The 17,810-nt window shown below is 38.5% G+C and overlaps 1 protein-coding gene across 17 annotated transcripts in view; it reads left to right on the top strand.

Moving 5' to 3' along the window:
• R3HDM1 (R3H domain containing 1) overlaps positions 1-17,591 on the top strand; it is a 203,008-nt gene extending 185,417 nt beyond the window's left edge. For all 17 annotated transcript variants that reach the window (XM_053214946.1, XM_027055875.2, XM_053214950.1 and 14 more), the window contains 6 exons: positions 206-309; positions 2,557-2,729; positions 10,911-11,055; positions 14,893-14,975; positions 15,441-15,525; positions 16,240-17,591. In XM_053214946.1, the coding sequence (XP_053070921.1) occupies positions 206-309; positions 2,557-2,729; positions 10,911-11,055; positions 14,893-14,975; positions 15,441-15,525; positions 16,240-16,601 (952 nt within the window). In that variant the 3' untranslated portion in view covers positions 16,602-17,591. The remainder of the gene's footprint in view (positions 1-205; positions 310-2,556; positions 2,730-10,910; positions 11,056-14,892; positions 14,976-15,440; positions 15,526-16,239) is intronic.
• The last annotated feature ends 219 nt before the right edge of the window (positions 17,592-17,810 follow it).

Consider the following 17,810-nt stretch of genomic DNA (forward strand, 5'->3'; position numbering starts at 1 on the left):
ACATAAAGATTTTTTTATCCAAAAAGTACTTGTTTATGATTCATAGAGAATAGAAGTAGATTACACTTTTACCCCTAACCAATTTGAGGGGAAAAAAAAAAAAAACTTAAATAAATGTATAGGATTGTTTCATTCAAAGAATCTTTACAACCATCTCCATCTCACTGTGCTGTGTTTTTGTGTTTATTCAATTTTTCCCCCGTAGTTCATCAGTAGGTTACTTGCAACATCCAGGATCAGAACAAGTACAGTTTCCTCGAACTACTTCACCATGCAATTCCCAGCAGCTTCAAAGCCACCAGTGTGCAGGTATGAATATAAGTGAAAGAAAAGGTAATGATTTGTCCATCTGAGAAATAATTAAATTAAGTTCCTGAGGCATTTCTAGAACAGGATTTCCAACTTCTGTGATGTACCCAAAATATTAGGATGCCATGCAAACTCAGAGTTAATGGTTTCCATCCGCTTCTTCCTTTTCTAGTGTTACTGCTACAACATTGCTGGCCTGTTTGTCTTCTTCAGATTCTCCTTCCTTCCCTGCCTCATAAATATTGGTGTTCTCTGGAATTGTCTCCTTACTCTTGATACTCTTCCTAGGTGATTCACCCATCTCCTAGGGTTCAACAACTGCTTTTTTGCCAGCAACTCCCACATCTTATTTTGGCTTAGAAGAGGCCATATAGCCAACTGCCTACTGGACATCCCTACCCTGTTGTATCAAAGGCACTTTAGATTTACTAGTTCTCCCTCTTCCTGCATTCTTTATCTCACCTTCTCTCTAGGGACCAGATTAGTTTTCAAAGTCGTAATCAACTCTCTTCTATTCCCTCTTTTCACATTCATGCTGTTACCATTTCCTCAAATCTCCTACCGTCTTTCCGTCCTTCTTTCCTTCCCCACTGCTGCCATTCTCGATCAGTTCTTTTCACATCTTATTTGCAACAATCTCTTCAGTGTGTTGCTGATTTCATGTTTCTCCCACACCCAACTTACCTCCTCCCCAACACATAGCAACACACATGTACACTCACACGTACACGCACTGTTCAAGAAATATTTTCCTCTGGGGCGCCTGGGTGGCTCAGTCGATTAAGCGGCCGACTTCCGCTCAGGTCATGATCTCATGGTCCGTGAGTTCGAGCCCCACGTCGGGCTCTGTGCTGACAGCTCAGAGCCTGGAGCCTGGTTCAGATTCTGTGTCTCCCTCTCTCCCTCCCTCCCTTCATGCTCTGTCTCTCTCTGTCTCAAAAATAAATAAACGTTAAAAAAAATTTTTTTTTAAAACAAAGAAATATTTTCCTGAAACAAAAAGTCCCTTTATGTCATTCCTCTGAATCAGAAATGTGCATGGATGGATTCTCCATCTAAACTCCCTACCAAGTAAGCCTCCTATTTATACTTACATGTTCAGGTCATACAAAACTATGCTTCCAGAATGCACCATACTATTTCATGGCAAAGATACTTTTTTATCAGTTCTTCCCTTTGCTTGGAATGCCCCTCTACTGTCTGTTTGCGAGAATCCTGCTTGTCCTTAAAGTTTGACTCAAAAATCACATCTTCTACAAAGTCTTGTCTAGTACTCACAACACGGTTTGTTGCTTTTTTCTGCTTCTATAGTGTCTTAAACTATCCTTTGTCATGACACCATCTTATTATAATGATTTCTTAACATATGTAATCTCTGAGAAAGAGAGAAAACCATAAATAGTTATCAAATAAATAATAGTGTGCATCCAAGATGGGCTGCTGTGGTTGAGGAGAACTTGGAGGTGTCCCTAAGCAGTCAGCCCTCTCTAGTTTGCTTAGCCAGTCAGGTTGGTTCTCTTTCTGGGGAACTGGAAACTACCATTTTGGTTACTGCAGTGCAAGTTGTGGTCCTGGGGGCATAAGAATCCTGCCTTACCTTACGCTGAACGGGTGCATGCCTAATACTAGCTGTGCTGCAGACTAGTACACGAGAGAAATAAGTCAAACAAAGAGACATACAGTAATATGCTTATCTCTACTGTATAATTAACTGTTTACACATACATGTGATCATCATGGCTTTTTAAAGTTAGCCAAGGAGGTCTTCCTAGCTGCCTTTTTCAGATAAGAACATATAATAAAAGAGTTAAGTAACTTCCCCAGAGTCAAGCATTTCAGAGTACAAAAATTGGGCTTTCTGATTCCCACATGGCAAACTTTTTCTTTTCTGTGTATTTAAAGTAATGCCAGTTTTAAAATTAATCCATTTTAGCAATCAGTCACTTTTATAGATATCTCATTTATGCTATACTCTACTAGGTTCTGTAGTAGGTAATTGGACTTTCCTAAGTGTGGATCTGTTATTTTTAGAATAACTGAGATGTTTAGGCCTACAGAATCCCATTTTAATGCCTTTTTAAACACACAACACTTGTGGCATGAAGTTCCAGGGCTTAAATATGACTTGTATATATGATAATAAAGTTTTGCTCAGAAATGTAAAATTATTGGCATTTTCTTAGTGTTTAAAGCTACCAGCTAGTTGGTACAGTCTACTGATTGCAGTGTCCCAACTCTGATTTCCAGCTGTGCCACCTCCGCCCCCTGGTGGAGGAATGGTGATGATGCAGCTCAATGTACCAAACAATCCACAATCTCGGGCCCACTCACCCCCACAGTGGAAACAAAACAAATATTACTGTGATCACCAGAGAGGACAGAAGTGTGTGGAATTTAGCAATGTAGACAATATTGTTCAGGTAAGGTACTTCTTTTGTTTATTATAATTTTAAAACTTTCAACATTTGGGGAACCTGGGTGACTCAGTCATTTAAGTGTCTGACTCTTGGTTTCGACTCAGGTCCTGGTCTCAACGTTTGTGGGTTCGAGCCTTGCGTCAGACTCTGCACGGCTTGGATTCTCTCTCTCTGCCCATTCACTGCTCACCTACGTGCGTGCACACACTCTCAAATAAACTAAAAAAAAAAAAAAGGGCATTTGGAGTGCCTGGGTGGCTCAATCAGTTGAGCGTCAGACTTCAGCTCAGCTCATGATCTCATAGTTCATGAGTTTGAGCCCCCCATTAGGCTCTCTACTGTCAGCACAGAGCCTGCTTTGGATCCTCTGCCCTCCTCTTTCTGTGCCCCTTCCCCATTTGTGCTCTTTCAAAAATAAGTAAACATTAACAAAACATAAAGAAAATAAAAATCTTTAAACAATTTAGTCACATAAGATTGACCTTACAAGGCTTTGCTTTGAAAATGACATCCTCTCAAATGGGTAAAGAAGTTTGAACATTCTGTGTAGCCACGCTGTTGCTTTCAATATGGAAATACTATTTTTCAACTTTTGCATATTTAAAATGTTTTAATTTTAAAAATCAGAAGATATACTAGATATAAAATTTGGTAAAGAAAGTTAAGTCCTTTTCCTACCTTTTCCATTGAACTGTTAGTGTAATCAGAAGGTAGGTGCAGAACACTCTAATTTTTTTTTTAATTTTTTTGTTTATTTTTGAGAGAGAGAGACAGACAGACAGTGTGAGCAGGAGAGGGGCAGAGAGAGAGACACACACAAAATCTGAAGCAAGCTCCAGGCTCTAAGCTGTCAGCACAGAGCCTGATACGGGGCTCAAACCCACAAACTGTGAGATCATTACCTGAGCTGAAGTCAGACACTCAACCAACTGAGCCACCCAAGCACCCCGGAACACTCTTTATTGTAGAAGAAATTCAGTTAATAAATGTAAACGCAATAGTAGAATTTAAAAATCACCATTTTGAAATCTCACTGAAATAATGGATCATAAAGAAAATCATCAGCAAATGTCAAGAACATTATGAAAAGCTTTATGGGGGAATTTAAAATGGGTAGATTAGGGACACCTGGGTGGCTCAGTCAGTTAATCATCTGGCTCTTGATTTCTGCTCAGGTCATGATCTTAAGGTTTGTGAGATGGAGTCCCTGGTCAGGCTCTGTGCTGACAGGGAAGATTTTCTCTCTTTCTCTCTGCCCCTCTCCCATGTGTACACAACCTCTCTCTCAGACTCTACAGAATTCTCTCTCTCCCTCTCTCTCTGCCACTTCCCATGTGCATGCTCTCTCATGCTCTCTCTCTCAAAATAAACATTCAAAAAATTTTTAAAGATAAACTGAAATATTTCAAGGCACATGATTAAATCATGGGAGAATAAAAAGGGCAAAGGTCATTTATAGGTTAATTCACAAATTGTAAATGCCCAATGACCATTAATCAGAGGAGAATACAAAAATATTTTTTATTTATGTAATTAGGAAAATTTAGGAAGATTCATAATTTGCAGTATGGGCAGAGATTTCCAGTTACAAACTCTCTTGTTCATTCTCAGTGGTACTACCAATTCATAGAACTCTTTTTGGAGTGCAGTTTAGTGACAAAAATAATCCAATTAAAAATTGGGTAGAAGACTTCAAATAGCATTTTTCCAAAGAAGACATACAGATAGCCAACAAACAAATGAAAAGATGCTCAACATCACTCATCAAAGAAATTAAAACCACAATGGGATATCCCTTTACACCTGTCAGAATGGCTAAAACCAAATGACAAGAAATAGCAAGTATTGGTGAGAATGTGGAGAAAAAAGAACCCAGGTGCACTATAGGTACAATGCACACTGGTGCAGCCACTGTGGAAAACAGTATGGACTTTCCTCGAAATATTAAAAATAGAAATACCATGTGATCCGGTAATTGTACTGGATATTTATCCAAGGAAAATTAAAACACTAATTCAAAATTTAAGTGGGCCTATGTTTATTGCAGCATTATTTACAATAGCCAAGATATGGAAGCAACCTAAGTGTACACTGATAGATGAAAGAAAGATAAGGAGAATGTGGTATGTATAAATAATGAAATATTACTCAACCATAAAAAAGGATGAGATCTTACCATTTGCAACAACATAGATGGACCTAGAGGGTATTATGCTAGGTGAAATAAGTCAGACTGAGAAAGATAAATACCATATGATTTCATTCATATGAAGAAAGTTTGAACATTCTTTCAACAAAACAAAACAAAAACAAAAAACAAAAACAAAACAAAAACAAAAACAAAAAAATGATGAACAAAAAGCAGAATCAGACCTATAAATACAAAGAACAAACTGATGGTTGCCAGAGGGAAGGGAAATAGGGAAATGGACAAAATAGATGAAAGAGAGTGGGGGATACAGGTTTCCACCTATGCAATGAACAATTCATGGGGATCAAGGTCACAGCATAAGGAATATAGTCAGTGATACTGTAATAGCATCATATGCTGACAGATGGTAGCTATACTTATGGTGAGAATAGCATGACGTATAGACAAGTTGCATCACTGGGTTGTACACCTGAAACTGCCAACTATACTCAAATTTTTAAAAATTTTAATGTTGAACAAATCCATGAGTTATACTGATTTAAATGAATAAATGGGAGGAAAAATGAAGTTCTTTTTTTACAGTGAAATATGAACTAGTAAATATGATGGAATTAGAAAATGACCACCTGGAAACCAGGAAGTAAGAATCATCACCAGAGCAGAGAGGATTCTAGGAAAGTGGCAGAGTAGGAAGCATCAGGAGTCCATCTCTCCACCTAGAAATAATTACACTGGCAGAATCTGATGTAACAGTTTTGTTGCTTTAGAATCTATTGAAGGCTTGCAACTGCCAGGAGAAAGCTTGGGTGATAAATTGAACTTAATTTCAGTCAGTTTCAGCTTTTAGCACAGTAGCAACTACCCATCTTTACCCCCAACCCCTAGGAGGCAACTGTGCATGTTTTTTACTAGAGCAGCTGACAGGAACCAGGGTGGGCAAAAAAGGACCCTGTCCTCCAAATACAAGGCATTTATATTCTGATCATGGGTTTCTGCTTCTGATCACAGAGGTGCAGACAAAGAGGCAATAACCATTGTTGTACCTTCCCACATTGCTGCAGATCTCTCCCCCGACACTTCTAGGGGACTTAAAGTGCTGGTACCCTGTCTTTCCTCCTTTTGTTTTTCTCTTTGAATCGTTTTTGGGAGCCAAACAGTAAGGACTAAGACATTCAAAAGCAACTGAATATATGGGGTACATGCCCAGGAAAAGGCACAGGCCAAACACTGAGAAGTCCTTAAGGTTATACCTCAGACTGATCTTTGACACAAAGACAGCCTGAAACAGTCAATAAACAAAAACCATAAAAACAACAAAATGCAATAAACCCTGGGAAGGGGGTTGAATCTGATTTCCAGTTACCACACTATCAGATTCAAACGTCCAGTTTTCAACAAAGAGTCACAAGGCATGAAGAGAAACAGGTCAGTATTGCCCATTTAGAGGAAGAAAATCAACATAAATTCTCTTTGAAAAAGACCTGATGACAGATAATTTTTAAAAAAAAAATTTTTTTTTGAAATTTAAGGGGCGCCTGGGTGACTCAGTCAGTTAAGCATCCAACTTCAGCCCAGGTCATGATCTCATGGTTCATGAGTTCAAGCCCCACATCAGGCTCTGTGCTGACAGCTTGGAGCCTGGAGCCTGCTTGGATTCTGTGTCTACCTCTCTCTCTGCCCCTCCCCAGCTCATGTTCGCACTCTGTCTCTGTCAAAAATAAATAAACCTAATAAAAAAAAAAATTAAAATTAAAAAAAAAAAAAGACCTGATGGCAGATCTCCCAGACAAAAGCCTTAAAACAACTGTCTTCAGGCTGCTCAAAGAACTGCAGGAAGATGTGGAGAAAGACAAGAAAACAATGAACAAAATGGAAATATCAATAAAGAGATAGAAAACCTAGAAAACGCCAGAAATTCTAGAGCTGAAAAAATAATAACTGAAATGAAAGTTCCCTGGAGGAATTCAGTGGCAGATGTGAGGAGGCAGAAGAAAGAATCTAAGAACTTGAAGAAAGGACAGTGGAAATTGTCAAGTCTGAGGAACAGACAAACCACAATGAAGAAAAGTGAACAAAGCCTAAGGGACCTGTGATACACCATCAAGTTGACCAACAAACATATTGTGGTTGTCATGGAGGGAAAAGAGAATATTTGAAGAAATAATGGTTGAAAACTTACCACATTTGATTAAAGACACGAATATAAACATCAAGCATTGTGATGAACTTTAGGTAAGAACTCCAAAATACCCACTCTGAGACACAATATAATCAGTCTTTCAGAGGACAGGGTATTAAAAGCCGCAGGAAAGGCACAACTCGTCACATACAAGGAATCCTCAAAAAGATTATCACCAGAGTTCTCATCAGAAACTGGAGGCTAGGACAGCTGGCCAATATATTCAAAGTGCTAAAAGAAAAAAAAAATGTTAATGAATCCAGTATCTGGTAAAAACTGCCTTTCAAAAGTGAGGTAGAGGGCTCCTGGGGTGGCTCAGTCAGTTAAGCAGCCGACTTGACTTTGGCGCAGGTCATGATCTCACAGTTAGTGACACTGAGCCCCACGATGGGCTCTCTGCTGACAGCTCATAGCCTGCTTGGGATTCTCTCCCTCTGTCTCTCTGCCCCTCCCCCACTCAATCTTGCTCACTCAGCTCTCTCTCAAAATAAATAAATAAATGAATTTTAAAAACAAAATAAAAGTCAGGTAGAAATTAAAATTCCCAGATAAACAAAAAACAGAGATGGGCCCTGCAAGAAATTCTCAAAAGAGTCCTGCAGGGTAAAGTAGAAAGAACATTGGACAGCAAGACAAAGCTATATAAAAGAAAGAAAGTTCTCAAGTTAAATACATGAGCAATTATAAAAGCTAGTAGTATTGTGCCAGTGGTCCATAACTCTACTTTTTACTTTCTACGTGATTTGAGAGACGAATGCACTTAAGTATTTTTTTATAAACAGTATCTAAAAGGTAGTGTTCTAGCTTTGATTTGTAACTCCAAATTTTGTTTTCTATATCATTTAAGAGTCTCATGCACTTAAAACAATTACTAGTGGGGCACCTGGGTGGCTCAGTCAGTTAAGCATCCGACTTTGACTCAGGTCATGATCTTGTAGTCTGTGAGTTTGAGCCCTGTGTCAGGCTCTGTACTGACTGTTCAGAGCCAGGAGCCTGCTTCAGATTCTACATCTCCCTCTCTCTGCTCCTCTCCTGCTTGCATGCATGTGCACACTCTCTCTCTCGTGCACGCGCGCTCTCTCTCTCGCTCTCTCCCAAAGATAAATAAACATTGAAAAAAAAGTAATTACTACTTTATGTTTTGGGGCACACAGTATATAAAGATGTACTTTTATGTCATAAGCAACCAAAAGAGGTGGGGACAGAGATATAAAGAAGCAGAGTTTTTGTATATAATTGAAGTTAAGCTAATACAAATTCAAAGTAGAGTGTTATAACTTTAGGATGTTAGGTGTAATGCCTAAGGTAAACACAAAGGAAAATGCTATGGAATATATACAAAAGGAAATGAGAAAGAAATTTAAACATTTAACTACAAAAAAAAAGAGTATGCAGGGGGGCGCCTGGGTGACTCAGTTGGTTAAGCGTCCAACTTTGGCTCAGGTCATGATCTCACGGTTCGTGGGTTCAAGCCCCATGTCAGGCTCTGTGCAGACACGCTCAGTGGAGCCTGCTTCTGATTCTCTGTCTCCGCCCTCCCCTGCTCATGCTCTGTCTCTCTCGAAAACAAAACACTAAAAAAAAATTTTTTTTTAAAAAATGGAGTATGCAGGAAATGAGGGGTAAGAAGGAAGCTATAAGGCATATAGAAAATGGCCAAATGACATTGGCAAGTCCCTCTTTATCAGTTATTTTAACTATAAAGACAGATTGGCAGAATGGATAAAAACACTTGATCTAACTAAGAGATCTAAGAGACTCCCTTTAGGTCCAAAGACACAAATGAATTGAAAGTGACAAGATGCAAAAATACAGTCCATGAAAATAGCAAGCAAAAGAGAGTAGGTAGGGGTAGTTATGTTAATATTAGATAAAATAAGACTTTAGATCCAAAAAATTTTCTAGATACAAAAGTTGAATACAGTAAGAAGATATAATAATTATAAACCTGATTGTATAAACCTAATAATTACTTACCTGATAACAGACCATCAAGTAATAGTTGGAAACTTTAACACTCCACTCTCAATAATGGATACAACAACCAGGCAAGAGTTAAGTAAGGAAATAGAGAACTTAAACACAAAAAAACAACTAGATCTAACAGACATACAAAGAGCATTCTACCTACACATCTGGTCACTTGTGAACAGTGTATACATTCTTCTTGTGCACATGGGACATATTCTTGGATAGACCATATCCAAGGCCAAAGTTCAATCTCAGTAGATTTTAAAGGGTAGATATGAGCCAACATTGTACTGGGAGTTCTACCTGGAGCTGTTAGGCAAGAAAAAGATATAAAAGGCATCCAAATTGGGAGAGGAAGTAGTAAAATTCTGTTTACAGATAATATGCTTTCCCCCTAATACTATAACTACAAAGGAAAAAATAGTAATTTAACATTGAAGAAACCTGGCAGACACCACCTTACAAGTGATGGAAGTAAGCATCACCAGTACTGTGTCAACACATGGACCTCAGGTTCCCTCTTACATGATGCATTGAGAAGGACACAGCATCACTTTCCTAGTACTCCTTCCCCAAATGTATCTTGTGAATTTGGGGATGAGGAAGTAGCAGGCAAAGCCAAATTGAGGGACATTTTACAAAATAACTGATCTTCAAAATGACCATCAGAAACTGATCTTCAAAAATGTCAAAGTCATGAAAGAGAAAAAAGACTGAGGCTCTGCTCCAGATTTAAAAAGATGAAAGAGACGTGACAACTAAATGCAACATTTGATTCTGGACTAGAAGAGGAAATGTTTTCTTTTTTCTTTCTTTTTTTTTTTTTTTTCTGTAAACTATGTTAGTAGGACAATTGGTGAAATTTGAATAAATTCTATAGATTACATAATCTTACTGTCTTATTAATTGCCTGATTTTGATAATTCTTTTTTTTTTTCAAGGGCTTTTCTTAGAAACCTCTTTATTTCAAGTGTTCTTAAACACTCTACTACATATATTACAGAATAGGACTACTTTTATATAGATTTGATGATTCTACTGTGGCTATTTATGTAAGAAAATATCCTTGTTTTTAGGAAAAAGACACTAAATTAGTTATTTTGGGATGAAGTATCGTGAACAACTCATTCTCAAATAGTTTGGGAAAAAATAACAGTATATACAGAGAAAGAGATAAAGGTTTAAAAAACATGCAGAGAGAGATTTATATAAAAACATAAGAATATAGGAAATCCGAGAATTCTTTGTATTATTTTTGGTAACTGTTCTTTAGGGATGAATTGTTTAAAAAGGAAATGCTAAACAGTTAACATGAAAAAAAGAATGAGATAGGGGCACCTGGGTGGCTCCGTTGGTTAAGCTGCTGACTTCAGCTCAGGTCATGATCTTGCACTCCGTGAGTTCAATCCCCATATCGGGCTCTGTGCTGACAGCTCAGAGCCTGGAGCCTGCTTCAGATTCTGTGTCTCCTCCTCTCTCTGCCCCTCTGCCTCTCATGCTGTCTCTCTGTCTCTGTCAAAAATAAATAAATATTTTTTAAAAATTAAAAAAAAAAAGAATGCGATAAATGTGTATTTTTTCTCATGGAAAAGTATCTCCAATATGATTGTCCAGGTACAAAAGCAAGATTAAAAAATAGGATGTGTAGTCTACTTCCATTTTTATAAAACATAGATAGACATATGGATGCATACGTTTCGGTGTAGAAACAATCTGTTACTGGTACTTACCTTTGGGAGTTGAAAACTATAAATTTTCATGTTTTAACTCTTACAATAACAAGTATATATTTGTAATCAGAAAAAAATTAAAAATTTTGTTCAAAAGCTAATTTGCCAAATTGTGACTAAAATGCTGACCAGTTTTTTTGATGTGATTACAGCACAGCCCTCAACTCAGTAGTCCCATTGTTTCACCAGCTCAGTCGCCAGCACCAGCGCAGCTGACCACCCTGAAAACTGTCCGTCCTTCTGGACCACCCCTTTCCATCATACCTCAGTTTTCTAGACCTTTTGTTCCAGGGCAAGGTAAGTGCTTGAAACTAGTCACAGCCTCAGAGTTGTAGGACATCCCTTCCCCTGGATGATGTATGGAATTGTCGAATCACTGTATTATACACCTGACACTGATGTAACACTGTATGTTAACTATACTGGAATTAATTTTTTTTTTTTAATTAAAAATAAGACATCCCTTCTCAATCACTTTGTGATTTCCCTTGGTACTGCTTTCAGTTCTCCACAGGACTGCATTTTGACCTCCACCCAGGCATATTTATTACCATATATTCTCCTAACCTTAATGTTTCATCACGTTAATAATTACTAACTTAGTAATTCCTTCCATTCAGTAATTCTTTATGTGATATAGTTAAAGTGACCTTAACTTATTATCCTTAGACTCCATTTCTCTGTAGTAGTAATATGCAATGCTATAAACTTGTTCTTTATTTCTAATACCTATATTACAGTAGCATATATCAAGAGTTTATTCAAAAATGTATTCAACAGTTTTTGAGGCCTTATTGTGACCCTGACATACAAAAACGAGTAAGGTGAAGTCCTCTTCCTCACCGATCCTCGGTCTAATTGGAGGAACAGACCGCAAATGGATGATTATAGAATAATATTTTTGGAATTTATCCTAAGCATAATGCACACAACGATTTATCCACAGAAAAGTTTGGTCTATAGCAGAAAAAATGCAAAACAACCTAAATGTCTTATCAGTAAGGATTAGAGTATATCTATATAGGGAATACTAAGTAGTTATCCAAAAAATGTGTTTTAAAGAATCATTGAAAGAAGAAATACAGTACAGTGAATGATTTTAAACACGTTACATGAAGAGGAGTGGTGGTAGATACACACTTCAAGTTATGGAATGAGTAAGTCACAGGCATGGGGAGTATAATATAGGGAATATATTCAATGGTATTATAATGGCATTGTATGGTGACAGATGGTCGGTACACTTGTGGTGAGCATAGCATAACATCTAACTTGTCCAGTCACTGTGTTGTACACCTGAAACTAATGTAACATTGTATATCAACTGTACTTCCACCTATTTATTTTGCAGGAGAGTGCAAGAGAGGGGGTTACTGGAGAGATGTCTAGTAAGCCTTTGAAAAGGTGCTTAACATCATCCATTAATTATTAGGAAAAGGAATATTAAAATCTGAATGAAATATCACTTTGACCCCACTAGAATGGCTATAATCAAAAAGATTAACACCACTGAATGTAGGTGAAGTTACAGAATTCTTGCACATTGGTGTGGAGGAGTAAAATGATAAAACCATTTTGGAAAAAAGATTTGAGTTTCTTACAAAATTAATCACTTACCTTGCAATGCAGCAATTCCACTCCTAGGTATTTACCCAAGAGAAATGAAAACATATTTATGTAGACTTGTACAGCAAATTATATAACAACTTTACTGTATTATAATCACCCAAACTGGACATAACCCAAATGTCCACCAACAAGAGACTAGATATACAGATTGTAATGGATCCTTACAATGGAATACTATTGAACAACATGAATGAACAAGGCAGACTGATCTGAAACAACATGGATTAATTTCAGAGTCATTATGTTAAGCAAAAAACAAGCCAGACACAAAGGCATACTATATTATTCTAATTAAATGAAATCCAGTTATAGGCTAACTAAGGTATGATGTTAGAAATCACATAGTCATGTGGATGGGATATGGACTTGACTGGTAAGGAGCTTGAGGGCAGTTTTCAAGGGATGGAAATGTTCATTGTCTTTTTGGGTTTTGATTACATGAACTTTACAATTGTTGGAACTCATCAAACACTAAAGATGTGCATTTTATTTTATATAAATTATATCTAAATTTTTTTAAATATTTATAAAACACACAGAACAAAGACTGAAAAGATACACACCAAAATGTTAGAAGTGATGGAATTACTAGAATGGTTTTTATTTTCCCTTTTGTAATTGTTTCCAGGTTTTCTACAAAGCCACGTACTTTAATAATCTAGAAAAATGAAACATAAAAAGTGAATTGAAAGGGCGACTGGGTGGCTCAGTTGGTTAATCGTCTGACTTCAGCTCAGGTCGTTATCTCACGGATCCTGAGTTAAAGCCCCACATCGGTTCTGTGCTGACAGCTCAGAGCCTGGAGCCTGCTTCCAATTCTGTGTCTCCCTCTCTCTCTGCCCCTCCCCCACACACACTCTGTTTCTCTCTCTCTCTTTCTCTCAAAAATAAATAAACATTTGAAAAAAAAATTTTAAGTTCATTGAAATAGTGTGTGGCAATAGTGTGATACTGGGATGCCTGTTCTAGGAGGAACATACAGCATGGCCTATATGGAGGAGTCTGATTATTGCTGTCTACAGCTCATCTCTGTATAAGAATACTGCTCCACCAGCCTAAACTTAACTCTGACTTTCTTGCAGCTGTTCTTTATACATCTTCGTGCTTTGCATTGTATCTCTGATCTCAGTGCTAAGCCTCCATGCCATATCTGCCCTTCACATGGTGCTTGGGAAGGAGCAAGTCTGTCATGGGTGTGTCCTGCAGGGAGCTGCCCTCACACCTTCACACTGTTCGTCAGATTAGAGCTCTGTGGAGTAGGGAGAAGTCCACAATGTGCTTTTCTCTGTTATCAAGCTTTCAGGAGAAGGGATGTATGATTCCCTGAAGTGCTTTCCTGGCTCCTGTGCATAATCCCCCTCCAAACCCAGAATGTGCTGAATTGGGGAACTTATGGGTAAAATAAAATGAGGATATTAACAAATGAAAACATTATTCTCCAGGAGAATGTCTTTGCAATCAGCATTTATTAAGCCCTTTAAAGAGTGTTTAAGAGCAGATCCAAGACCTGAAATGTAAATATACCCTTTGGTTAACACCGTAAAAATGTTTGTAATGGGTGCCTGGCTGGCTCAGTCAAAAGAGCATGCAACTCTTGATCTCAGGATCATGAGATTACAATGGGTGTAGAGAAAAGTTTGCAATGAGAATATATAAATGTATATATGCATATATTTGTAGTAATTAATAGTGATTTGGGGAGGGGTGCCTAGCTGGCTCAGTCAGTAGAGCGTGTGACTCTTGATGTCGGAGTTGTGGGTTCCAGCCCCACAATGAGTGCAGAGATTACTTAAAAAATTAAAAATCTTTAGGGCGCCTGGGTGGCGCAGTCGGTTAAGCGTCCGACTTCGGCCAGGTCACGATCTCGCGGTCCGTGAGTTCGAGCCCTGCATCGGGCTCTGGGCTGATGGCTCAGAGCCTAGAGCCTGTTTCCGATTCTGTGTGTCCCTCTCTCTGCCCCTCCCCCGTTCATGCTCTGTCTCTCTCTGTCCCAAAAATAAATTTAAAAAAAAAAAAAAAAAAAAGTTGAAAAAAATTAAAAATCTTAAAAAAAAAAAAATAGTGGCTTTGGGAAGATAAACTTAATGTTTTTCCTTCTCCTCAAATGTAAGTCATTAATTTTTAATCATCATAGAAAACGTGGATTTTAGCATCTCACATGGGTGGAAATGGGTATTACAGTTCTTTTGGAATGTTAAGGTATAAATAGGTTAAGGTAAATGAAGCTTCCCTCCTTCCTATCCCCCGTCTTCCCAGTTCCTACCTCCTACTTTCTTCATAACCACTGTTATTAGTCCTTACTCCTTTCAGAAGTTTACCCTTCCTCTTGAAAGGGAAGATGGAAACTTAAATTATTTTTTAAAATGTCAGTACCTACACTTTTTTAATCTACCAAATGTGTTTTCCCTACTCATGTTAACTATTTTGGACAATTTAGAAAACTTAGGGAAGTACTTTTAGAACTGAGCAGAAAACAATGTAAAAGTTTTTTTAATTGACTTTCAGGAGATGCCAGATATCCATTACTTGGCCAGCCTCTGCAGTACAACCCTCCTGCTGTTCTGCACGGACACATTCCAACCCAACAGGTATGAAAGCTATCTGGTGGCCTAGGCTTTGTTGGCAGGATGTCATAGCTCCTTTGCACAGAGTGTGGGGGGTTCTGGGCCCACCTGCTGGCAGTTCACAAGAAGTCCTCTGTACCACAGCCAGCTGACTTATCGATGTTGTCCCATTGAGTCTGGCCACACAGAGAGCAGACAAGGAAGAAGGTGGTTTGCTGTTTGGCTAAGCGATCAGTGCTATCCCAAAGTGGGAGGGGCGGGGGGGGGGGCGGCTGGGGCCATAAGCTGGGGCCTTGCTTATGAAAGACAGCAAATGACTGGTTATAGTGAGGAACAGAAGTGCCATTGCCACCCGGTCTTTGGATTGGATTTTTTTCTGCTAAAGTACAGAGCCCAGACTGGGTATGTTTAAGGGTTAAGTGTTTAAACATTACAGACCTATTTTTCAGCACTATTAACCTTATTTCTCATCTGTTTGTGGGTTTTCAGGGTCAGTCTGGCAACAGGCATGGAAATCGAGGAAGGAAACAAGCTAAAAAAGCTGCATCCACTGACCTTGGTGCAGGAGAGCCAGGTGTGTCCCTGAGAGGCAATTAGATGTGGTTCTACAAACTGTCAACCAGTTCAACACTCTTTAGACAAAAATGGGTTTTCCTCTCCTAAAGTCCTGCACATTACAGGAAATTATGTTATCTGTAATGTAGGGCTCTTAAGTATATTCTTGTAATTGTCTCATTTCACAGTGCAGCTATAGGTGGATTTAGTAGGGATGAAGGGACCAAAGGGAAAAGTTATGTGTGAAAGGAACAGATAGAATGATATTCTTTGCCTGTGTGTTTTTGGAAAAAGGAAGTAGTCCTTACACCCATGCAGAGATAGTCTGATGAACAAAAACTGCCTTTCTGTGGCAGAGTGCTTTCAATATGTACTCAACAGCCTTGGGTCATTACGACAAGGGCTGTTATCTTTATTTTACAGTGGGGCCATGAAGTTCAGGAGACCGCTCAAGATAACACACCTAACTTAGAGAAGCCACTATACAATGGTGTGTTTTCTATGCATAGCTTTCAGTGAAGACCGAGATGGGTAGTTTAGTACCATTAGCTCTGCACCCCTTGCCTAAGGGGTAAGTAGGAATGATTTTTTAAATGGCCATAATTACAGTTTTGTGGGTTTGAATGGTTTTACAAAATCCCGTTCATTTCTTATGTCATATTTGGGTCTTCGGTACTTTCTACGCACCATTTTGGTAACAGGGATTATTAATTCTATACCTTTTCCATTCTAGTTGTTGGGAAGGTCTTGGAAATTACTGAACTCCCTGATGGAATAACTCGCATGGAAGCCGAGAAGCTTTTTGGGGAACTCTTTAAAATTGGTGCCAAGATCCGGTGGCTCCGAGACCCTCAATCCCAGCCCCAGCTGCGTCGTCACCCCCTCTGCTGTGGCAGCGGGGACAACACTGTCAATCCTGAACGCTCTAAACCCAGTGACTTGGCCTCCACTTACACCGTCTTAGCCACATTCCCCTCCATTTCAGCTGCACAGAATGCATTGAAGAAACAAATTAACTCAGTTAACAAGTTTAAGCTGAGAACGAGCAAGAAGCACTATGACTTCCACATTCTGGAAAGGGCGAGTTCTCAGTAACAGAGCCACCTTGGACCCTTGGCCTTTATGATTCCCCTGTCCTCACCCATCTTTAATTGGCTTGGTTTTTGGAGCTTCTGTTAACATGATAGAGACTCCTAGGACGTGTGGTCATGGCGTTATAGCTTTTGAAGACAGGCCAGTGATCCAGCAAAGGGGGGAAATTACACATTTCTCTCCAAATGACTGTAGGAATCCACATCGGAATGATACAGAGTTAGCAGCTTTTTCCGAGGAAATGCTGTTCAAATGCCTCCTAACTTTTATAGTTATTTTGTTTTATATTTCTGAATTCTTGTATCAGATCCAGAGCTCTATTGTACAGCAAATTATTCTTCAAAATGATTACAACCAGTTGCAACCTGTATTTCTTTTTTGCAGCCAGCACAATGTGACCCAACAGAGAATCTGGGGGAAAAAGAATGCAGGAATGGAATAACCAAGTCAAAACCATGTACTATCTTCTTGGGGGGCTGGACGGTGACTGAGGAGAGCCCACAAATAGACCATTACTCTTTCCCTGTATCTCTAAACACAGAAACAATTTCCAAAAAATACAGAACTCCCTCATAGGGTCCTTTCCTTATTCATTTAGGTAGTATGAACATTAAGTGTAAAGCAAATTATGTTCTTAACACTTTTTAATCAAACCACTTAGATTCAAGGGGGAATAGGAATCATTTTAGGCAGGAAAATACTTCCACTTTTTTATTTTTTTAAGTGTCCCTCTGATAACTAAATGCCACTTATTTGCATTCCCCTCGTGAATATTTTGTCACCTAAGGAAATGCATTTGATGAGTGCTGGAAACTTCTTAAGTGGTTTAAAATCTGTTTTCATTGTTTGCAGCGGATCACTGGACATCAAAGATTCATTGCACTTATGAACAAGGAACCTTTTTTTCATTTTCTGTGTAATTTGCAAGGCTGTACAATGTGTGCTGATGCAAGCCTTTTTCAGTTCAAGAGAATAAATGTTTACAAATACAGACCCGTTTTGTCTTTTGTAAATTAAAAACACCTTTTTCAATGAGTATTAGTATGGAAGACCTCCCCCATCTTGAAGACTTCTATTTTAGATTGACAGAAGACAGTAATGCTAATCATTTTACAAAAGTCCTACAAAGCATTGCTTTCTCTGTGGGAGTGATGCTTGTGGGTATGACTCCCGTCATTTTGTTCTCTTATAAAGTTAATACCAGTCAATGAA

The sequence above is a fragment of the Acinonyx jubatus genome, chromosome C1 (assembly GCF_027475565.1).
Source record: "Acinonyx jubatus isolate Ajub_Pintada_27869175 chromosome C1, VMU_Ajub_asm_v1.0, whole genome shotgun sequence".
NCBI lineage: Eukaryota > Metazoa > Chordata > Mammalia > Carnivora > Felidae > Acinonyx > Acinonyx jubatus.